Source organism: Bidens hawaiensis, unplaced genomic scaffold (genome assembly GCF_021521415.1).
Source record: "Bidens hawaiensis isolate Kalapana, Puna unplaced genomic scaffold, B.hawaiensis_p1.1 tig00030806_1, whole genome shotgun sequence".
Classification (NCBI taxonomy): Eukaryota; Viridiplantae; Streptophyta; class Magnoliopsida; order Asterales; family Asteraceae; genus Bidens; species Bidens hawaiensis.
In genome coordinates, this window is record NW_027505194.1 from 105640 (window position 1) to 131067 (window position 25428).

At 32.8% G+C, this 25428-nt stretch overlaps 1 protein-coding gene across 1 annotated transcript; it reads left to right on the plus strand.

The window, feature by feature from the left end:
• Window positions 1-15331: 15331 nt before the first annotated feature.
• LOC143611359 (uncharacterized) lies at window positions 15332-18456 on the plus strand. Its single transcript, XM_077085571.1, has 6 exons — window positions 15332-15620; window positions 15694-15755; window positions 16271-16365; window positions 16464-16546; window positions 16656-17368; window positions 17950-18456. Exons 1-6 carry the CDS (start codon window positions 15332-15334, stop codon window positions 18454-18456), a joined length of 1749 nt encoding a protein of 582 aa, XP_076941686.1.
• Window positions 18457-25428: the final 6972 nt, after the last annotated feature.

The following is a 25428-nucleotide window of genomic DNA, read 5'->3' on the forward strand; positions in this document are numbered from 1 at the left end:
TTTACCATTTGAGGATCGACAGGTATTTATAGCCAGAGAAGAGAGAGAGGATGGTCAACCACGTTGTCATGTCTTTCCACCAATAATATTCTTCATTCGTGCGATTGTGGAGGTTGGTGGAAGTTGGTGGGCATCATGGCCTTTTGACAAGGACGTTTCGTACTATTTTGTACCATCCTTCGTGTGTTGTCCGGTCCCCATTGGTTGGGTGTTTATTCCCATGTAGATTGTACCTTTTTGTCCCATGCTTGTGAGACCTTTGCGGTACCATTCCCTAGGCGTCAGGGGATGTGTATTATTTTAAGGAACCACTTTAGCGCCATTTGTTATCTGGCGCGTGGCGATTACTCTCGCCGTTTGTTCCGCCCAGCGCTTTGGTTGCGCTTGGTTTGGGTATTATACTTATTAAATGGTGGGTTTAATACCCTACCTCTACAAACGAAGATTATTAGACATATTTAATGATATAAGAATGTTTCAAACAATCCAATCAAATACAAAAACTATTTTATTTCAATCATCACAAACCGTAATACTTCGAAATCTGAAATTGAAATACATGACAATTAGCTTTGTTTTATGAAAATTGAACTACGAAAATCAATTAGTAAAATACTTAGTTTCGATCATCGAGATTAGTTCAATCAATTCGAAGAGAGGGATGGTGAAAATTGTTGAACAGGCTTGAACCGAAACGGAATTCGATTTTTTTATGAACGGCTTCGTCAAAGTGAAGAACAACCTAATTGGAGATGTTATTAAAGATAACAATTCTAATATTAAATATGTTAAAAAAAGTACAAGATTAACTATGGAGGTTTCTGATATCAGGTAAATATTTTTCATTAATTTATATGTCCGTTTGTATTAATATTTCTTAATATTTGAACACTATAAAATTTTACTAATATAAGTTTTGTTTACAGCGGTGATAGTGTTTACGTCACTCTTTGGGGGGATTACGTATCACAGTTCTCTAAGTATGTTGTTGAGCATTTTGGATTAATCACATATGATTATTCTCATGCAATTTGGTAGAGTTAAATACCATAAATGTTTGTTTTATTTTTTTTAATATGTAATTTATTTTTTCTAAGACTTTCTTATTTTAATACTATATCTTAATGACTATATTGTTTTTATTTTTATAGAGAAACCGTATGTGTCTAATTCTTATGGTTCTGATGTTACTCGTGTGTTCATCAATGATAGTATTTCTGAGATTGAAGATTATAAGACACGGTAATATTATTATTAGATTTCCTGATTGTTTGTTCAATAATTATTTTCTTTGCATTTCGAATTGCTTTTAAAATTTTTTTGCAGTTTGTTTGAATTTTTGGACTTCAATGTTGATGGTGCTGTTCGTAGGCCGATTCCTGTAAAATTGATGTTAACTCTTGATGAAGGCGGTTTGTCCGAACTCAGAATGGTGCTATGTCGGTTGCAATAGTTGTAGTCGTAAGGTGAGTGTGACTGTCGTGGAAGGCGAAGATGTTTATGAATGCAAGAATCAGAGATGTAACTGATGTCGGGTATTTTGTATATATATTAATATATTAATTATGTAGTTTAATTGAATATATTGTTAGAACTTTGGTACTTCATACGTGCTTTTGTATTTCAGGTCATTGATCATTAAAGATGCTAAATTGGAGACTTGTACGAGCATGGAATGATATTTCGGGAAGACCGAAGCATGATTTGTTGTCTTGGGAAGTGTTACAAGGATTCGGGAAGAGTATGGATGAGAAATCATAAGCCGATGCTAAAACTGAACAAGATGGGTTGACAAAATGCGACCTTGAAGTAAAACGAGCATATCCTGAGCTAGGAAATGAGTTACGGGAGCTATAATATATGAATTTTGGGTTTCTCGACGAGAGGAATCTGAAAATGAGGTTTTCTTAGGTCGCGATACGCGATGGGATGGTCAAATGGCCATTGCTAACGCGATGGACATAAAAAACGGGAATTTTAGGTTTATATCTCATTCTTCATAAACAAGAACCCTAACTCCGTATTGACGACCAACAGCATCTATAAGGCGATTTTTGGTGAATTCCTGGGCTATCAATCATCTCTTGATCAATCCTAATGGCCTTCCTCATCATAATTGAAGATCTATCGATTACGATGCTCGGCTAGTCTTCTCCGAATCATACCCGGGATGTATAGTTTGTAACTTTTACAGTTTTTCTCATGTGATAAGAACACTATGTATAATTGTTTATGGTTGATATATGATTATTGATGTTTAGTATTTCTGTGTGTTAAGTCGGTTTAGGTTTACGTTGGTCTGAACGATTTGTTACCAGTTGCTAGATAATTGATCATATGATTGTTTGATTAGATTGAATACGATAAAACATATAATTGCCCTTAACTGAGTCCCAATGGCAAGGACCGTTTGATAACCAGTGCCGTGTGTAAAGCGATTATTGATGTCTAAGGTTTTGTCTGATTGATCAGTCTGTAGTTAACCAGTAATAATTAATCTGTTAGGTTGCATGAGATTACTATAAGTTGCTTACTTGAATTCCCGGGTGTGATTTTCTTTGTTAATTGATTGAAACTTGTTTACTCGTTTGCTTGTTTAACTCTAAATTTAAATCATTGCTTGTGTGATCAGTACTAAATCTGTTACTTCATAATATTAAAGTTGTTTACACGAATCACATTGACCACATACTCCTGGTAGATACGATACCTTACTTATCCTATCTAGATAGTTTAATTAGGTTTTTGATTGACTCAAACGACGGTCATTAGTAACACTTTGGGTGTTACACTTACTCCTAGGTATATTGTATATTGTATAACTAAATATTTTAGATAATAAATGTTGCTATGTTGTTGATTAAAGTTATTACTTCAGATATAAGATTAAGTTAAGAGTTCTAGATGGCAGTGGTGTTGTTTCGTTGACACCTTTTGATCGGGAAGCCAAACTTATTATCAACAAAACATCATCTGAATTGCTTACTACTAAAGATGAGGTTATGTTATTATGTATTCATATTCTACTGCTTACTTTTTTATTTATACCAAAAATGTTGTTTATGTAACACATGTTTTTGTTATAATATTTTAGGATGATGTTGGGCATAGTGGATTTCCCAGTGAGCTGAACTATTTGTTGGAAAAGAAGTTTGCTTTTAAAGTTGAGATTGCCGATTTCAGTTTTAGGAATAATGTTGAGGTATACGGTATATCAAAGCTAACAGATGATCAACAAATAATTTCTGCTATTGAGAAAAGACTAATGCCTGAGTTTATAGTGATAATTCATCTCACTGGAAATTGAAGTATCAACTAAATTATAGCCTTATATTTTATTTTTTTGTATTATATTTATAGCCTTCTGATTCCGGATCTCTAACATTTGAAAATTCTTTAACTGATCTTCAATCCACCAGCTCGGCTTTTTTAAAGGTTTTTTCCACTTCTATCTATTTTTCATTATTTTGTTTTTTTGGTTTGTTTTTATATTTGTTTTTACACCTTTTTTGACAGATTTCTAAGAATGGGGATAACAAGACTCCAATTTCTTATCCTTTGGTTGATGAGGAAGTGAATGAGATCAAGTTGTCAAGTAGTGATTCCGATGACAAATTGAAGCGTAAGCTTGTGGATGTTTTTGATGGTGATCAACCATCGGCGTTTTCTTCTACTAAGTCGAAGACAAGCGATGTTCAAGGTGATTCTGAGTTGGTTAGCGTTGTTGGAACAAGCAAGGATGGTGTTAAACTTCTTACTCCAAAGGTCGAGAAGTGACTTCAATATTTCTTTCACATTTTAATAATAAATACATCTGAGTCTGTTCGGTGTTATTTCTATTTTAAGACTTCATTTTGGTGGTGTTTTTGAAGACTTGATTGTTGGGTTTTTATTTTGTTCACATACATTTCTTATTTATCATGGTGGTTTTTTATTTCTTTATATTATCATTAACCTTATTTTGTTTCTATTGTTTATTGCAACTCACAATTTTTAGTTTTATTATTTTATGGTAGGTTTTTTAAAATTTAATTCTATAAATTTGGTGGAATTGTATTAGGCCTCTCAAAAATGTAATTACCTTCTCCCAATATTAAAATTTAATATAAATATAAATATTAAAGATATTCTACTTAGGTTATACTCCACTTTAAATATATTCCAATAATTAAATGTGATGTTTATATTTTTAAGAAACCTGTTTACCATATAATGACCCGAGTTTAAAACTGACTTTTTGTATCATTTATAACCAATTTTAAATTGTTTTTAATCTATTTCTACAATCCGATCAATATCAACATCAGTATTTGATTATTCTTCCATGTTTTTAAGGTAAGTTCATTCCTTCAACCCTAATTAGTTTTTGATTTTGTCCCAAATAATCCCTATTTTTTAGTTTTTTCTTCAAAATTACTCATATTCTTCATCATTAATGTTAATTTTTTAGTTTTTGTCTTTCTCACCATAAATCTAATAACCATTGATATTTGTCAGTCATATGTATTATCCCGCATTAGCTGTGTTGAGCATATTGTTAGTATCTACCATTTAAAAGTAGTCGTTATTATCATGTACTTCAAAATTTAGGTTAATATATGCTAATAGAGTTTCTGTTATATTCTATAGAAAATTCCCAAAAATTATTTTAAGCTTCTTTTTCCACATTACTCTGTCAATGAGACTGTTACCATTACGCATCTAAACCAATAGTGGACTGTTGATATTGATTTAAGCATTGATAAGTATGTATTTGGCAATGGATGGTTCCCATTTGTAAAAGACAACGGTTTCTTATTTGGTGATGTTTTTGTTTTCTTTCCCACTCGGCCACACGAGTGGAGGTTGTTATATGTTCCAGAACATCCCGATTGGCAGCATAAGTATTTTGATGTCTATGTCTTTTAGCCAACAATGAATAAGTTGGTATGTTAAAGTGTATTATTATATAAATTTGAAACTTTTTTTATATTTAATTTTTTAATATGTAAAATTTATCTTTTACATTTTTGTTAACAATGTTTACTTAAATTGTATGTCAGCAAGTAAGAGACGATCAGCTTGTATGTTACCTTCCATATCTGAAGCGTGGAAGATCATCTGCTAACTGGGATGTTTCTGCAGTTGATGGAAGTAGATGGACTCTTGTGTTTAAAATTTTGAAAAACAGTATTCCTGGATACGCATTTGTTGGTGAATGGCCCAGTTTAAGGCATGTTAACTTACAAGTTAATGATTATCTTGTGTTTTTACCGGTTGATGAGAATACTCTCAGGTTATATGTTTTTGATAGTCGTGGTGTTGAATGTACACACTTTGTTCAACAAAATTTTGCTGTTGGTCTGTCGGACAATGTAGATATAGTTACTATTTCAGGTTAATTTCCCAATATTCACCTAATATGTATATGAAAATATATTTATTTGTTAACTTTTGTTTTATGTTTTTATAATTAGATGATGAAAGCTTTGGTGTTGTTGATCTACAAGGTGAGCGTGTTTGGATTCAAGATGAGCATGTCAGTAACACTTTTGTTGAAGTTGTTATTAGGGATCGTTTGGTAAGTTATTTTCCCATGTCATAAATTGGTTATGGTATACATACGTATTTTGTATTTAAGTATGTATTATTATAAATAAATAAATACTTTTGTTTATATATTTTACAGCGTTTACCTGTTGATTTTGCACGTGACAATGGGTTGAATAAGGAGACTCAGTTGGTGTTGATAAACCCAAATGGTGAAGATGTGATGACTAAAATCCACATGGAACACAATCATCGTAATTACAAGTTTAGAGTTCATGATTGGCCAGAATTTGTTCGTCTTAATTCACTCGAGTTTGGGAAGAAATGTCTACTCGAGTACAAACATCCCACTCATTCTCTAATCATGTTCCAAGTATTTGAATATGTTTAAACTAAGTTTTTTCGGTATCAATGTTAGATTTCATGAATATTATGTTTTGGTTTTTTAAGTTATGCTTCCATTGACACTATTAATGTTTTGTGTTTAATATCTTTATTAAGTATTAATGTTTTGTATAAACTTAACAGATCTTATAGAACCTATGTTTATCATATCTTGGGCTTTGTCATACATGTTGATGTGGTGTTATTGTTATTATAAATGTTATACTATCTTATGTTTTGTATATATTAATTTTAAATTAAATTTACTTATTTACTAGATGTTATTGATTTTCATAGTATATGTTTTCCATATTTGATTATAACTAATAAATATAGTTTTCATAGTATATGTTTTACTTATTTACGAGAATGAAAATTAAAAGGTGTTTAATTTGTTAATTTTATATGATTATTCTAGAATATACTTTTCAGTTTCAATACCCGCCCCTCCTATTTTCATTTTATGTTAATTTGTATTTTAACAATATTGCCGCTTATTACCTAAGTTAGAATGTTATTTTAAAAAGTGTTATAAATACCTAATCATCTTTTAGGTTTAACATCTTCTTTTTTATTCTCGCTGCCGTCTTTCATGTATGTCTCAATTCCTTAATTTCTAATTTACTTCTTATAATGTATAATTAACTTTTGACGATTCTTATAGAACTTATATTTCTTAGATTAATACGTCAATAACTAAAATTTTAAATTTATATTATGGTGTTTCATGTAGAAAGATTATTTTTGTAATGACAACTTCTTTTCCCATGCTTATCGAAGATCCCAAATTTCCTATTCAGGTATTTTTAAAATTCTATGATAATATTTTTCTCTAAACATTCAATATCTAATTGTTGCAAATCTTAATTTTGTTGTTAGGAAATTCCAAAAGAATTTATCTTGCAAAATTCTTCGATGTTTAACGTGTTGCCTAAAACAGTAGAAATTCATCATTACAAAGGACCATCGATAGTGGAGTTAAAAAAGCATGAAAAAACCGTTTGTTTGGGTGATGGAGTTATTGATCTAATGTCTTCTTTGAAAATTCGTCCTTATCAGAGGATTATTTTTATTTTATTTGAAGATGAAAGTAAATGGTTAGTTAGAACTCCTTCGAAGAAGGCAATTTCTAATGGGCATCGACAGACATTTGTTTTATACGATCATAACAGAATGAATGATAAATTGGTAAAATTCATATTCTCTGTTATTACTTAATAGTCAGTGTTAGAAATATATATTAAAATGGTTTTAACATATAGTATGTTTTCCTATTTTCTTGAAAGGCTGTTTCAAAGAAGAATATTAAATCCCAGTTTCAAGACGCGCTTCATATCGAAGTAATTAAATTTATTTTTTATCATAACCATTCATGGGAGATCAGTTTTAAATTTTACAAAAAACACTATTTGTTTGGTGAGGGTTGGAAACAGTTGGTTTAAGATTTGTGTTTCAGAGATGGTGACGTCATATGGTTAAAGTATGTTAACAATTCTACCATTGATTTAAGAGTGTATGACAAGAACGGTATTCCTTTATTGTTTCCACATTTACTACCAACTGTTTGTTATCAGTTAATAAACTTCAATCCGAATGGTGAACATACCGTGGATTCTCCATATTGCCAATCGGTAGTTGGTTATTCTCACAATCCCGTTTTCAATCATGGTAAACAAAATAAGGCTGAAACTCTAATTGTTATCTAGAGTTCCGTAAGAAGATTGAATATCGTATGGTAATAAATATAATTACCCTTTTATTTTTTGTTATGTTTTTTTAACTTAAAAAATAATTATATAGAATTTCTATATTTTTTTCTTAGCGATTACCAGCTGAAGTCGGGAGGCTTGTAAATCTAAAAAATAAACGCTTAATTAAGTTCAGGAGTTTAGTCGGGTCTGAAACAATCTTCAAAGTTAAAAATGGAGGCGAAAAAGAGAAGGGTCGTTTTTCGTTAATTGGATGGAAGGATTACGTAATCAACAATCGATTATGTTTTGGCAAGAGTTTAGTTATTCGTTATTATAAGGACGATGATGTTTTGGTTGTGGTTGAAGTTGATTGTTGATGAGTTTTAGTTTTCATTTTTGTTATTTTGTTAATTTTGTGTTTATTAAAACCTTTTTATAAGAACTATGCTATTTTAAATTTAATTTTGTCTGCTTTTGGAATAAAGTGTTATTGTATTGTTATTTCATTCATTCATTTGTTAACATAATCACAATAACCAAAACTTGTATGTAACCCTAATCTAACATGATTTAAATATTATATGTTAAGTCTTTTATACTTATTAAATTTCATATTATTAGAGATATATGAATATTTAACATTTGACTTACATTAGCTTATTTATATTAAACCTAATACTGATTTCCTAAATATTATCCTAAATTTAACAATATAAAATCGTTTTCAATTATTAAAGATACTTTCCAAATTATTATCATAATAACATATCAAAATATATGTAATATATTGTGACAATCGTCAATTTCAGGTTAACTCCGTTAACTCAACTCCGTCAATTCAAACTTAAGATCATTGAATCTATAACGCACACTTCATTACATTTAAACTATGGTTTAAATGACGCTTAACACTTACTACATGTGTAGTCTTTCGGGATTTGCACCGAAACGCAAACGAGTTGACGCAAACGGTTGATAAATAAACGAAAAACGTCAACATAATAATTATGTGATAATTATGTGTTAACATATGTGTTACTTGATTATATTGTGTGTAATGCTAGACAAGAAACAAGAACTAAGTTAGTTAAGTTAGAAAAACAACAATTGAAAGTGGAGGGACTTGAGTGTAACTTGTTATGTTTATAAATATATCCTTAATAACTTAACCCTAACTATTATTATTATTCTCCCAAGTCCCGATCGGAACCTCTAACCCCAAACCCTTTGCTGCCGTCGATCTTACACACACATACAAGCAAGAAATCAAGTGTTTGATTGAAGAACTAGGTGCTAGGAAGGTATAATTGATTATCCTATACATTCTTATTACTTGATTTTGATGTTTGTTGGGTTAATTGTAAACCCTAAGCTGCCGATTTCATGTATACATGTAATCAATATGGTGGTTGTTGATTGAGTAATGATTTGATAAGTAGAATTGATATTGTAACATGTTGATTGTTGTGTCTTTGATTTGAGTTCAAACAAAAACCCTAATCTTGTATGTAATGTGTAATTGATGTGCATGGATGGTGTTTATGGAGTCTAGAGGGTTATATGAATGCATGACAGTTCATAGTTTGTTATTATGTTGAGTTTGGATGCAAACAGTTTCTGGACAGAATGTATTATTGATGTTTAAGTGACTGTAACGAAGTGTAAAGGTGAAAATTGGTTGAGATTATTGATACTACAGTAAACTAGGTTGAGTCTAGTTTCTAAAAAATATAAACTTGTAATTTTTGGACAAGTAGAAGTTAACTTTTATGATTTTACAAAAACGTTGTGCAAAGCTGAGCTGTTAGACCTGCTGTTAGGTTGTGTTGTAAATGTTATATCTCATGAACTACGAGACCAATTGGGTTGGTTCCACTTCTGGAAGTTGACCTATTGAGTTAGAAACCTAACCCAAGTGGTCTTGCATTTAATGGATTTTTCGTTTAACGGGAATTGCAAATAACATTCTGTTGCGCATGAATTTGACTGTTATGAGTTTGCTGCAATGATTTGATGATTGTCAGAAAACTATGTGGAATAAAAATATAATAAAATATGTTCTGGAAACCTAAGACATATATGCTTCTGTGATGATTTTTGGTAAATTAATTGAGATGCTATGATCGGTGGAATAGTACAATCTTTTAAGTAGAATTTCTGTCTCGGTGAAATTAGCTGCTGAGTTTTGTGAAAATGCATGAAATATGATACTTGCTAATTTATTATCGTGTTTTGACCAAATTGCCCTTATGGGGAATAATGGCTAGTTAATTGTCATGATTTGACCAAAATGCCCTTACGGGGAATAATTGCTAGTAATGTACGTTATGAATACATGACACGTATATGATTGCTTACACATGTAATGTGTCACGAAAACACTTGTTAAAGTCACACACGATTCACAAACGAAACACGAAACATGTTATGTGCATAGGTATTATGTGCCAGGTCTAGAGACTCGATAATATTCCGACACTTAGAAAAATCTCTTTATTGTTTTAGAACGCTAGAGAGAGTTTTTCGGTGACGCGCATCTTGGTGATTTAATTTGGGAAATTCTTCGCAAACAGTGAGTTTCACTTTCCCCTCTTTTAAATTGTTTTAAAAGCTTTTCACTTGGGGGAGATAACATACTCCGATAAACGCATTTAAGATTTTGTTAGTAAATTATATATCACTTGTAAAGGCTAAGTGGCAAACAAAACAATTGAAGTCTTACACATCGAACCGGTTAATATTTGGAATAGCGAGTCACTGTTGAGTAGTACTACTGGGTTTGAGAAACCCCACCCAACGCTAAACTCGACTGGAGGTCGAGTGGGTGTAATTTTGGCTAACACGTACCATGGTCTGGATGACCTGGTGACAAGGCACTTAATAAACGAGTCAGCTTCGGTGTCGAACACTTAGTAATACTTGTTTTATAGGCTAGCTACCTATAGATATATAATTGACATAACACTATCTGGTAACGCAAAACGCTGTAACGCAAAACGCTGCAACGCAAAACGCTGTAACGCAACACGCTGAACGCAAACGCTAATCACTTTATTTTTATATAACTTGTGAACTCACCAACCTTGTGTTGACACTTTTAGTATGTTATTCTCAGGTAGCCGAGGCGGGCGCGCGGTTTAGGAACATGCGTTGCTTGAAAAACTTTTAACCATGCAAACTTACTTTTAACTGTTATCATTGGTTTTAAATCGTCCTGCGTGACGTAACATTGTTTCTATGGTTTTACGCTTCCGCACTTATTTTCATTTAAACGTTTATATGGTTTGATTATAACTGATGATTCCGATCCTGTTAGTTCACACCCTCTGACGGTAAAACTCCGTTAGTGGATTTTGAGGGTGTGACATATATTATGAAATCAGTTAATATTCTATTATAACTATATTCCATATTTAGCCTTTTGTATAATTTATTAACATCTCTTCCACCATTTTTCTCTCTTATTTCTCTAACCATGTCTTCATCTTCAAAGAAACGAAAATCTATTCCCTCCACCTCAAAGATCAACAACCACGATCCAAACGGTATTTCAGTTATTCCTTAAGAAGCTATCAACCAAACATATTCTTTAGCGGTATTGCTTTTTTGATTTAAACTGTATTTTGTATTTTTCGTTTAGGTAATCTTCCAAAAAAACCATTGTCTGATGTTTCAAACAAACCACAACCAAATAATGTTTAAAGTGTTCATGTTAATCCACCTAACACATGTTTCTTGAACCGATACTCATCTCCAATCTATCATTACAATCCATACGGTATAATCTGGAGACGTCAACTTTTTAATCATAATTATAATCAAGTTGAATATGTTTGTTTTGTAATATTAATTTTGTATTTTACATTTTTCTTAATTTATTTTTGTATTGTATATTTGTTGAAATAAAGGTCAACCTCAAATTGGGCAGTTAGGTTATGTTTCAAACAATTCACCAGTTACTATATTCCAAAACAACACACCAAGTAATTATGTGTGTAATTTTCTTGCAAGTAAATTTATATGTATTATGCTTTGTTATTTGTTTAAATTTATTGTTATTATTTTGTTTGATTTATGTAAAAATCCTAAATGCAGGTTCTAATAACAGAACCTATACTCCATATGAAGTTCAAAGCGGTTCTTTGTCTACATATTACAATGGAAAGGAAAACTTATATCCGTATACATTACCAAGCGTTAACAATAATTCGCTATACAACAAACGTACGTATCTATTTGCATATTTGTAAAATATTGTAATTATCTTATTATTGTTATTTTCATTATTCATTTTACATTTTTCATTATATATATATATAGAGAGAGAGAGAGGAGGGATATTTTGAGAACTTGATGAGTTATAAGAACTTTAAGAACTTAATTTTGGACCACACATTTAATTAATTGAGTTAGAATATGTGGCTAAGATTAAATTTGATTAAAAATTGAATCAGGAGAGAGAATAAATATTTATGTTGATTACACAAGTTTAAACTTTAGTTACATATGTGTAAAAATTCGATTCGGTGTGTAAAAAAATACGATAATTTTTTATATATTACTTACACTTACGTATTACACATGTGTAAAAAAAATTCAAAAAAACTTGGTTACATTGAGTTCTTTTGAGTTCTTAAAACTCAAAGCAGTTCTCAAAAGAAATCAATCATATATATATATATATATATATATATATATATATATATATATATATTTGTAGATGATACATCTACTCAACTTGAAAGTTCGTTTTCATCAAAACGAAAACAAAGAAATAATATTCTAGATGGGAAACATGATAAAATAAAAAATTCTTTAAACAAAAATTCCCAAAGAAGCCAGTCTATAGTATCACCTATTTTCTTTTAATCGTTTTTTTATTTGTTGTGTTAGTAGTTTTACTCCGTATAATATTATGTTGAACAGGTTGTGTTACTTCTTCTAACATCAACACTAATCCAACATCAAATGTTAGCGCTTCTGTTTCTACCTACATAAATTCTGGAAGTATCTCATCAAAAGGCGTAATGGAAGACCAAGGAGAACAACCATTACTACTCCTATAGCTATGCAGCCGTTAAACGATTTTGAGCTTGTTGTTGATGTTTTTAAAAGGCATATCATCAGGTTATTGGTTAATACATTATATAATTCTACATAGTATGTTCTAAATCTATGTCATAACTTATTTTGCATTTGTTGTACAGATTACCTTGATCTTGGTAATTAAACTTTCCAATGTGATTCATGGAAAGCCTGTTTATGGGAAGCCAAATCTAGGAGAGGAAAAAATAGTAGTGCCGATTCAAATTTCTCTTTATGTTGTCGCAGCGGGAATGTTCAACTTCATGAATTAAAACAGCCTCATGAAAGTTATGTTAAGTTATTTCGTGGCGAATATCCTTTAAGCAAGTATTTTTTGAAAAATATTAGACGATTCAATTCAGTGTTCTCCTTTACATCAATGGGTGGAAAAATTGACAATTCCATTAATAGAGGAAATGCTCCATACACGTTTAGACTAAGTGGAGAAAACTACCATTCTATAGGAACTCTTCTTCCATTAGATGGTAAGAAACCTTAGTTTGCTCAACTATATATTTATGATACAGAGAACGAAGTTTCAAACCGACAGGGAGTTTTTGGGTAAGACTTACCTTAACCAGTATATGTTTTTAATTTTTCTAAACATATTATTTTCTCATATATTACATCTATATTAACTTTAGAGTGTATTTTTTCCTTTGTTTTTCTTGCAGTCAATCATCATCAGATGCCAAAAATTTTAATGATTATATTATTAATTATCTGAAGGAAATGTTAGACTCACAAAATCCATTGGTTTAGGCATATCGGATGGTACGTGATTCTTTCAAAGAAAATCCTCAGAATGATTTAAAACTCCGCATTGTTGGAACAAGGAAATATGATGCTAGGACCTATAACTTACCAATGGCCTCTGAGGTTGCTGCTCTTATTGTTGGAGATATTGGTGATGCCTTGGACAATAGAGATATAATAGTTAACTCGAGGTCTGGTGGTCTTCGACGAATTAGTGAGCTTCATCCTTCTTATACTCCTCACCAATTTCCTTTGATTTATCCTTTTGGTGAGGATGGTTATAAGATAGACATTCCTCATAGGAATGTCGATCCTTCATCTACTACTGCCCGTAAGAAGTGCACCATGCGAGAGTTCTTTGCATACAGGTTACAAGATAGGCCGAACCAATTCTCACTACCCTTAAATGGTAGGAGGCTTTTTCAGCAGCTTTTGGTAGACAAATACACCATGGTTGAGAGTCAAAGGTTGCATTTTATACGTTCTAAATAGAGTGAACTTAGGTGTGACACATACGAAAGCCTTAGAAACCTTAAGACATCAGGAGCTTCAGATGTTTCCACATCTGGTCAGCGTGTAATTCTTCCATCATCTTTTACTGGCGGAAGTAGATATATGATGCAAAATTATTTGGACGTCATGTGTCTTTGTAGATGGTACGGTTATCCATATTTTTTCTTAACCATTACGTGCAATCCCGGTTGGCCAGAAGTCAAGCGTTTTTTGAAGGATACCAGTTTAAATTCTGAAGACAGGCCCGATATATTATGTCGTATTTTTAAGATGAAGCTTGATTCAATGATTAAGTTGTTGAAGGATAAGTCTTTGTTTGGGAAGGTTAAAGCAGGTTCGGTTCTCAATTAAATATTATGTTTTCATATTTTGTCCTGCTAATTTTGAAGATATTTATTTTATTATTTTATGCTAATTTTTCTTTTTAATTCCAAATGCAACCGTTTACACAATTGAGTTTCAAAAACGTGGGTCTAACTCATGCCCATATTTGCTTATTCATTCATCCAGATAATAAAATTCATAATCCATCAAATATAGATAAGTTTGTTTTAAGTGAAATTCCAGACAAGTTCACCGAACCAGACCTATACTGGCTTGTGTCCGATCATATGCTTCATGGTCCTTGTGGTGAGGCTAACCTGAGCTGTAGCTGCATGATTGATAGAGAATGTTCCAAGAATTTTCCAAAAAGATTTCAAAGTGAGACAAGTATATATTCAAAAGGTTTTCCAATTTATAAAAAAAGAGATAATGGACGTTACGTCGTTAAGAAAGGAATAAATTTAGATAATAGAAGTGTTGTCCGTTACAACAAAATTCTGTTAAGAAAGTATCAAGCCCATATAAATGTCGAGTGGTGCAATCAAGAAGGATCAATCAAGTATTTGTTTAAATATATAAATAAGGGTCCAGATCGTGCTACAATTTCCCTTGTCCAAAATAACAGCCCCGATAATGAAGATCCTAATGCAGACGGGATTTAAGCATTTTACGATTGTGGATATTAATCTGCATGTGAGGCTATCTGTAGGATATTTGCTTTTGATGTTCATTACAGGGTCCCGGCTGTTACGAGACTTCCTTTCCATTTACCTGGTCAACAACAAGTAATTTATGGTCCTGAGGAAGATATTGAAGACGTTCTTACGAAGCCTTCCAATGCCGCTTCAATGTTTATTGGTTGGATGGAAGCCAATAAAAACTATAGGCATGCAAGGAAGCTATCATATGCTGAGTTTCCAACAAAATTTGTATGGAAAAAAACAGTACCACCGAAATGAGTACCAAGACTAAAGGGATTTGCTATTGGTAGAATTCATGCCGTTCCTGCATCTTTTGATGAGGCCTACTACTTACGAATACCTTTAAACATGGTTAAAGGACCCAAATGTTTCGAAGATATTCGCACGGTAGATGGTGTTGTTTGTGATTCTTTTAGAGATGCATGTTATAGAAGAGGGCTTTTAGATGATGATAAGGAGTACATAGAAGCAATAGAGGAAGCAAGCCATACCGCAAACGGATATTATCTAAGAAATTTTTTTGCAACAATGCTTATAACATTCTCCTTATCAAGACCTGATTACGTTTGGGATAATACATGGCAATTCTTAGTCGACGAGATTCTTTATTATCAACAAAAGAAACATAAGAATCCAGGTTAGTTTTGTTATATATGTGAACTGTTGTTTTTGTAGTTTAGTTTAAGGTAAATTAATTAATTATTTTTCAGATTTGTTTCTTAGTGACGAGCAACTTAAGAACTTGGCATTACTTGAGATTAAGGAGTTTTTGGTATCAAACAATTCATCTCTACGTAGGAATTCGCACATGCCGTTTCCAGATCAGGAACTATATCTGTCTCACTGAATCCTCTTATGATGGAAGAACTAGCTTATGATACCGTTGCTTTGACAAATGATTTTAAGCATTTATACATATCTCTAACTTCTGAACAAAAACACGTTTACAACGAAATATTTAACTCATGGAAACGTAAAAAAGGTGGTGTTTTTTTCGTTTATGGTTATGGAGGCATTGGCAAAACATACTTATGGAAAACTTTATCCGCCTCAATTCGGTCTAAGGGAGAAATTGTTCTTAATGCTGCTTCAAGTGGAATAGCATGTTTATTTTTAGAAGGCGGTAGAACTGCTCATTCAAGATTCTTCATTCCAATCAATCTTACCGAGGACTCCCAATGTTAGGTATGTATTATAAATTTTATTAGGTAGTTATTATTTTACAGTTAAATTTATGTTTTTTAATTATTTTATTTAATATAATGTTTACATATTCAAAATTTTCAGGTTAAGGGAAATACTGATGTTTCTGACTTATTGAAGAAAACATCATTAATAATTTGGGACGAAGCTCCCAAGATTCATAAAAATGCGTTTGAAGCGTTGGCAGAACGCTAAAAGATGTTATGAAAGATGATTTGGCCAACACTTCTGAATCATTGTTTGAATGTAAGGTAGTTGTTCTTGGGGGTGATTTCAGACAGATTTTACCTGTTGTACAGAATGGAACAAGAAACGAGTGTGTCAATGCCACAATTAGTTCTTCTTACATATGGTCAAAGTGTAAGGTTTTGAAACTAACCAAGCACATGAGGTTGACTGTTGGTTCTCAAATGACAAACACTTTAGAGATTAAAAAAATTTGCTGATTGGTTGTTGGGTATTGGTGAAGGTAATCTTGGTGGTCCGAATGATGGTGAAGCAACTATATCAATTCCAGATGATCTTCTAATAAAACATTCCCTTGATCCTATGTCTGATTTAATAGACTTTGTTTATCCTTCTATGTTAGAAAGGTTTAACGATTTTACTTACTTTCAAGAACGGGCGTTGGTTGCTCCATTAAATGAGGTGGTTCAAGAGATTAATGATCGTATGTTATCATATTTTCCTGGTCAAGAAATGGAATACTTAAGTTCAGATAGTATCGATGAGGTTGAAAGTGTCTCAGAGGATTTTGATCCCACGTTGTACTCTCCTGATTTCCTTAATGGTATAAAGATGTCTGGAATGCCAAACCATCATTTGTTACTTAAGGTGGGAGTTCCTATTATGTTACTAAGAAATATTAATAAGAAAAAAGGTTTGTGCAATGGAACTAGACTACAAGTTGTTAGTTTGGGAAAACGCGTCATTAAAGCTAAGGTTGTTGTTGGTACAAATATCGGATTTCGTACATTAATTAGCAGAACAAGTCTTACACCGTCTAATAAGAAGCTTCCATTCAAGTTAAAGAGAAGACAGTTTCCTATATCCGTTTGTTTTGCAATGACTATAAATAAAAGTCAAGGACAATCGTTATCGCGTGTTGGATTATATTTAAAAGACCTGGTTTTTACACATGGCCAACATTATGTTGCTTTGTCTAAGTTAAGACTCGGCAAGGTATTAAGATTGTTTTACTAGATAAAGAATCCAAGCTGATTAACGAAACAAAAAACGTTGTGTATAAGGAAATATTTGGAAACCTTGTATGAGTTTTTACATTTCATTTTCATTTATGTTTGAAATGTTGTAATTACCTTTAACTTTTTTTTTATAAAAGGATTGTGTTAATTTTTTATGTCTAACTATAGGTATATGTTTGTTTATTAATTATCCATTTATTATTCTTATTTTTTATAATTTCACTTTTATCTTGTACTCAGTATTTTTTAGAAATTTAATTTTCAAAAAAATGTATTTATAGGATATTTTATTAAACTTTATATTTTTAGCCTAAGTTATTTGATATATATTGTATAACTTATCTATTTACCAGATTTAAAAAAAAACATAAATAGGTATAATGTTTAAAACAGTCTGAGACTATATGGTTAATAATTAGTTTTCTTGATTCAATAAACCGCCATTAATTTTTGATTAATTTATACGGTTTTTGAAGATGAATAATCACACCCTAACTTCTTCAATTAAACACAATAATTTTTTCATCTTCTTCCACAATGTCGACAATTGTTAACTAGAAATTTTCCACCGATTACAACAGATATGAGTTCCTTATTAGTGATCTTTCGGTAATTCACAAGTATAACATCCACTCTGTTATGTCTTTTGGTATTCTCAACAAGTACCAAATATTCACCGTTGGCAATCGCAAAGTAATTCTAACAGATGAAGAGAACTCCATGATGAATGCTATACGAGAAGATATTGTACAACATGATCAAGAAGTACTTTCGGTTGTCAATGCTAGTGAGTGGTATTTTTATCCTATCCAGAATTTAGTTGTTATAAAGTATGTCAATGGCCAACAGAAGACTGTTAAGCCAAAAACAATATTGCAATCCAATGATCTTTACCTATTAAGAGATTTGGATGAGTTAATGCTTTCGAATGAGAGAAAACACAGGGCACATTTTGATTTGGAAGAGGAGGTCGGTCAGAAAGTTAAATGGTTGTTAGATTGTCAAAATTATGAATCCGATTTTGATGATCTTCAAAGTTTTTTGGATTCTGATGTTGAAGTTTAAGGTAACAGTTATTCAATAAGTTTTTTATTTACTTAATTAGTCTATATATTTAGTTTATTGCTTGCTATGTTTTGGTTGTTTATGTTATTACATTAATTTATAAATACAAATTCCAAAAACGTAAATAAACTGGTAAAATCGTTTTTTTTGTTTTGTAGGTTGTTATGGCAGTTTGGTTTTTTGGTGGATTGTAGATGAAGCTGATGGTTGGTAAGTTTTACTTCACATGTTTAGATCTTCTTTTGTTTTAGTGTTTATGTTTAATATGTTTGTTTCAATAATATTATAGTTTCAAAATTATATGATTTTTATAACCAGTTTTATGCATTTGTTGTGACTATAAAGTTGTGTTACATTTTCACATTTTGTGTGTATTACAACAAAAGTATTTACATATTTATGTTTACATAAAGTCTTTATGATATATGTTAGTAACCTTTTTGTTTAATAGTTAATTGATTTCCATGGTTTGTTTGTCTTTTTCAAGTTTTATTGCCTGATGATTTTGTTTGATGACGGAAATTTTGAATATCATGTTGGTATAAGAATATTAACATCTAATTATTTGTCATGACTTTTGTTATAAACTTAAGTTTGTGTAATTAGTAACTTTTTATGTAGACAATCTTATTATCTATATCTCCAATATAGAGATATATGATATCTTTTGGGTTGTAAATTTGATAATATCTTATGATTGTTTATATATATATTATGATATTGTATGGTAGCTTATATACATTTTGTTACATATCTAATGTCAACCCGTGTAACACGGGTACTATCGTAGTTAATATATATAGAATCATTGATATCCTTGTTTTTTTTTCTATTATAAATACAAAATGTAAGGCACCCACTGAAAGTATTACAAAAATATGATCTCATATGGAGAGATCATTGACTTCTTGTTACTTTAATTGTAATATATGCGAAAATGTTACTGGTAGTTTTGAAATATCCATACGAAGATTATTAGGCATATTTAATGATATAAGAATGTTTCAAACAATGCAATTAGATACAAAAACTATTTTATTTCAATCATCACAAACCGTAATACTTCGAAATCTGAAATTGAAATACTTGATAATTAGCTTTGTTTTATAAAAATTGAACTACGAAAATCGATTAGTAAAAATACTTGTTTCGATCATCGAGATTAGTTCAATCAATTCGAAGAGAGGGATGGTGAAAATTGTTGAACAGGCTTGAACCGAAACGGAATTCGATTTTTTCTATGAACGGCTTCGTCAAAGTGAAGAACAACCTAATTGGAGATTGGTTTATGAACTTAAACTTCGGGGGTGTGGTTTAACAAGAAGGAAAAGATAAAAGATAAAATAACTAATGAAAACATTATTTTGACAAATAATTTTTATAGAACACCGTATTGGTAAATAGTTTTTTCCCGAACACTAGTTTGAGAAAAAAACTCGTGGTTTTAGCCAATTGCATTTACTACTCAATCATTTTTTATTTATTTAATACTTTATTATTCAATATTCATAACACTTTAAATAATATAAAACCACACAATGAGCACATAGGAAAAAAACGATACGTTACATAAGTAACAAAAACAAAAGATACCTGAAAAAAAAGCAGAACATTTTTTTATTAAAAAATGATTACTCGTTGACATGATAACTGACACGGATTTCGTTTTTCCTTCGCCCGAATATAGCACGGTCACACGAATTTAACACTATCTCATCCATCTCCCAAGAAGATAAATTATTAAGTCATTGATCCATTATTTTATATATAAAACATGAGAAAATTAGAAAGTGAATTATAAGAAATTAGAGAGTGATATATATAAAATATATATACGTAAAGCACTTTCTTTTAAAAAGAAATTAGCAATTGAAGTTATGCATTAGCTGTACCCACCAAATAGAGCCCGTTAAGGCTTTGGCGTACAATGAGAATGACAAAATAATAGGAGGTGGTGTAGTGGTATTTAACAATTACATGGCAATCAAGTAAGCATTGTTAACGCCTCTAAAATGTCCACTGCGTCCAGTCTTATCGATCTTGATAATTAAGTGTGTATATATCAAAATTTAAACATGTGTTATCTTAACATTTATCCACCACTAGATCTAGCATGTTATTATAAATAATATTAAAAAGCATATATTAACTATGAGGGAGTTTTATTGTTCAATTTTATGTTCTTTCATTTCACTTGATTATTCACTTTCTGAGTTTCTTAGCTGCATATCCTTATTTACCCAATTTTTATTTCTCTCTTCTCGATCCTGGTCATCTATTTCTCTATTGTACTCTGGTCGTCTATGGCTGCGGATGGTGTACTACATTCTCACCGATTGGCGCCATCATTGTTAGTGGTCTGGTGTGGGAACATGCTTGCTGTTAGCCCTAGGGTTTCTGAGGTGGTTATCGCCTTCCTGACTATCCTTTTGCTTTTGGTTGATTTTAATTGTAAGGGAGTTTTAGTGTTCAACTTATGTGTGTCACACCCCGAGTTAGGGCCTAGGCGTGTGACCATAAGTTGGTACATGTTTTGTAAATATATAAGAGTTATGGGTTAATTTTAGCGGAAGACTTTAGATTTGAATATAATATTAATTTACATTGAAAAATTACTTAGGAATTAAATACCCAAGTATTAGTTTACAAAATATATGTTTCATATTACAAGGATTTTAGTTTATCAAAACGGAGCCATCTCGTAACGCACTTCTATCTTCATTAAGACTCCAGTCCTTGCTATTGCTACTTATGCTTAATCACCTGCAATGGGTTGGAAAAATACGTCAGCTATATGCTGGTGAACACGTATGACTCTATAAAACATTTGAATGACATTACAATACAAATATAGTTTTCTCGACAAGCTCAGCGGAAGCATTTCTACTTCCGGTATATGTATCACTGCCTTACACACAATTATTCCCGAGCCACGTAGCCCTTAATGGAAACTGGTTATGACCGTTAGCCCGCGGTCACGTAGCATTTGACTGATTAGGCTGAACAGTTATGTTTGGATCCAGATACATGTGTATTCGGTCTAAGTTGATTTTATTCTCTACTTTGTATTATAACATTTTAGAGAACACGTAATCTCATGAAAATGTTGATTGACTCGTTAAGACGAACACCTGTTCATCTTATCGAGTATAAATATGTTTTGACTGATTGTAAAGGTTAACGTATTCACCTGTATCGTCGGTGTTGGAAACCTTGACTGATTGATTGAGAATGATATTTAACCTATACATAATATGTTCGTATAAATATTTGAATGGTGTTTTGATTAAGCTATATCTCTTATGCTTAATCTTGAAATCATTTATCTTTGATTGTGAATGAAAACACTTAGTTTTTATGTGACGTTTGATGTAGCATGCTTTGGCTTAATAGGTTATAACACATTGGTAAGTTTCTCCAGGTAAGTAAACGGGTCCCTCGGTTGATTGGGATTTGTACGAATTACTTTTCCTTAGGCACGAAACTTACCACTAGTGATATCACCCTTACAGTTTACTACATGCCTGTCAAAATATATCTTTGTTTAACATTTCTTTGTTATGAAGTAACGTTTATGAAAACTCGTTTATGAATGTGAAGGTTTACAAAATACTTTCAAGGTTAAAGGCCATATCCTCGATTGATTGACTAAGCTATAATTCAAATAACTTAAACACAACTCCTACCTTAGATCGGATACTTAGAATGATAATAAGAAAAGGCAGGATCTTGATCTTCTCGTTTATATGATTGCTACTTGATTATGACCTCGTTACTTGCACAAACTTCACGAAAATGGCACGTCGGCGTGTTTCGGTTATGGGCACAGTTCCTTATGCTTAAGTGTGTGAAATTGAGTGTGTTTTGGGATGAAAATGGGTTATGCCCGTCACCCCCTTTTATAGGCGAATTTTGGTACCCATCGCAATACGGATGGGTTTTCTCACACCCGTCGCGTATCGCGACGCCGCAATTTTACGTCGCCATACCAGCTCGTAAAATGTGGCCTGTCATATCGTGCCACGTGTTAACACGTGGTTGGACACGTGTCCAGTGACTCAGCATGGTCATCGTGATACGCGATGAACGTTGTGGTTGGGCTGTAGCGTATCGCTACGCCGCCCATTTCTGGGTCTGTGTGCAAGGCCATCACGCTACGCAATGAGATTATGTTTCCCTCGTCGCGTATCGCGATGGGTGAAGTTTCCAGAATATTCAAGTTTGGTCCCTATACTTTATAAGTTAACTAATTTATCTAAAATTTTATAGGGTTATAGACGTGGTGTTACATCCTCCCCACATTTTGAATGATCTCGTCCTCGAGATTTATTGGAATAGATAGGGATATTTCTTGTTCATTTTTGACTCGAGCTCCCATGTATACTCGGGTCCTCATCTTGAATCCCATTTGATTTTTACGAGTTTGAGATGCTTATGGTTGAGGAACTTGATCATGCTATCTTCTATTTGAATTGGTTGTTCTACAAACTTAAGCTTCTCGTTAATCTTAACATCTTTTAATGGCATGGAAAGAGTTTCGTCAGCTAAACACTTGCGTAGATTGGATACGTGAAACACGTTGTGGATACCTTTCATTTCATTGGGTAATTCCAATCGGTAAGCAACTGGTCCGATTCTATCAAGTATCTTGAATGGTACAACAAAACGTGGACTCAATTTTCTCTTCTTTCCGAATCTTACTACACCTTTCCAAGGCGATACTTTCAATAATACTCTATCGCCTTCTTTGAACTCCAATGGCTTGTGGCGAATATCCGCATGGCTCTTTTGTCTATCTCTTGCTGCCTTCATTCGTTCGCGGATTTGTATAACTTGATCAGTAGTTCTTTGGACAATTTTGGGTCCTGGCAACTGACTGTTACCTGTTTCAGACCAACATACAGGTGTCCTACACTTTCTTACATACAAAGCTTCAAATGGTGCCATTTGGATACTCGTATGATAACTATTGTTGTACGAGAATTCCATTAAAGAGAGATGAGTGTCCCAACTTCCTCCTAAGTCGATGACATAGGCACGAAGCATATCTTCTAAGGTTTGAATTGTACGTTCACTTTGGCCATCAGTTTGGGGATGGTATGCAATACTTAAGTTTAGTTGTGTCCCCATGGCTTTTTGAAAACTTTACCAAAAATTTGAAGTAAAACGGCTATCTCTATCGGAAATGATGGATAGTGGCACACCATGCAAAGATACTATGTTTTCAACGTATAATTGTTCTAACTTATCCATGCTAAATGTTTCTTGTATCGGAATAAAATGGGCAGATTTGGTAAGTCTATGTACAATAACCCAGATTGCATCATTCTGGCGAGAAGTCTTAGGTAACTTCATGATGAAATCCATAGTTATCATATCCCATTTCCATATTGGTATTTCAGGTTGTTGTAGTAATACTAACAGCTTTTGATGTTCGGCTTTTACTTTAGAACACGTCAGGCATTTGGCTACATATAGAGCAATATCTTTCTTCATACCGATCCACCAATAATCATCTTTCAAATTGTGATACATCTTGTCGCTTCCTGGATGCATCATATACGACTTATGAGCTTCTTCAAGAATCTTGTCCCTTTAATTTCCGACCATTGGTACCCAAATCCTTATACCAAGTCTAAGTATCTCGTCACTTCCTTTGACCAGTTGATCGATTGTACCGTTCTCTTTTTCGGCTTTAATGTTTCCTTCTTCCAGTGCTAACTTCTAAGCTTCTTTGATTTGACTAGCTAAATCTACTTTAAGTTCCAATCTAAGAGCTCGGACTCTCTTTGGTTTCTCATGTTCCTTCCTACAAGGTAGCTGTGTAGGCGGAATATAGTATCCTTCATCGGAATCAGAACAAACTGAAGAAACGAGACAGCACCAGATCAGCTTTAAAGAGCAAGCAAGAACCACTGAAAGAGGCCGGCACCTTTCGTATAAGAGCCAGCAAAGCTACTCATGCACCTGGAGCGAGCCACGTGGCGATTGAGGGGCAATCATATGCTTCTGTGAAAAAATGATCCTCTCATCGGTGTTCTACCGAACTGAACTAATAATAGTTTCATTTAGAAAGAATGGCGAAAGAGGCCTCCTTGCATTGCCCAACTAGAGCGAAAAGCCTTATTGCGTTGCGGCCCTAAGTAGCTATGGGGTGTTGATGTACTTGGAACCTAGACCGGTTACCTAAGTATGGCGGTTCGGTAGCCGTTCAATGATAGCATGAGATCCTCGCTTCGGTAAGTTACAAGGATGAATGCAAATAGCAAGGCGCTGTGCTGTGTGAAGTGAGACTGGCTGCCCTAAGTTAAGTGCTTCCTTATTAATATTAATGAATGATCTTGCTCAGTAAGAGGGCTTTCCCCCTACTGTGCAGCCTGATTCTCTCTCTGGAAATGAGGGTACCCTCGATTGACATTTATCATCGAATAAGGAATCCTTCCATGGATGACAAGGTTGAGTTACAGTACAGAAACATAGGAGATAAAGTCGTGAAAAAGATTCTTTCCGGACGTGAGCCTCACCCAAGAGGGAAACTCCATTTTGTGCTTGATCTCTTCTGTCATGCATCATGGCTGGGTGAGTTGTCCCATTGCGAAGGAACCTCCGTGCTTCCAATCTGGTCATGCACTTCTTTAAGATGTGGAACCTGGGAGCTTTCCTCTTATAAAGAGGGCTAAATATTTTGTAGGGGGGTAAGGAGGGTGCCGAGGTCTTAATAGAAAGCGGTTGATAGTCCCGTCTGCTAGGCTTTTCCGAACTTCCCTTTGCCTTTCTATCTCTTAGTTAAGAGAGAATCATCCGAACGAGATAAGGTTGTCAAATGGGGGAAGAGGAACGAGAGGCGTCCCTGGCTCACTAGTAGGTGACGAGGGTATTAAAAAAAGGGCTCTAGTTTGCCTTGTTGGCATGCTCAGTGGTCATAGCGCCTTTGATTGAAATTCCATTTGCACCCGTCTCCTTCGGGGATCC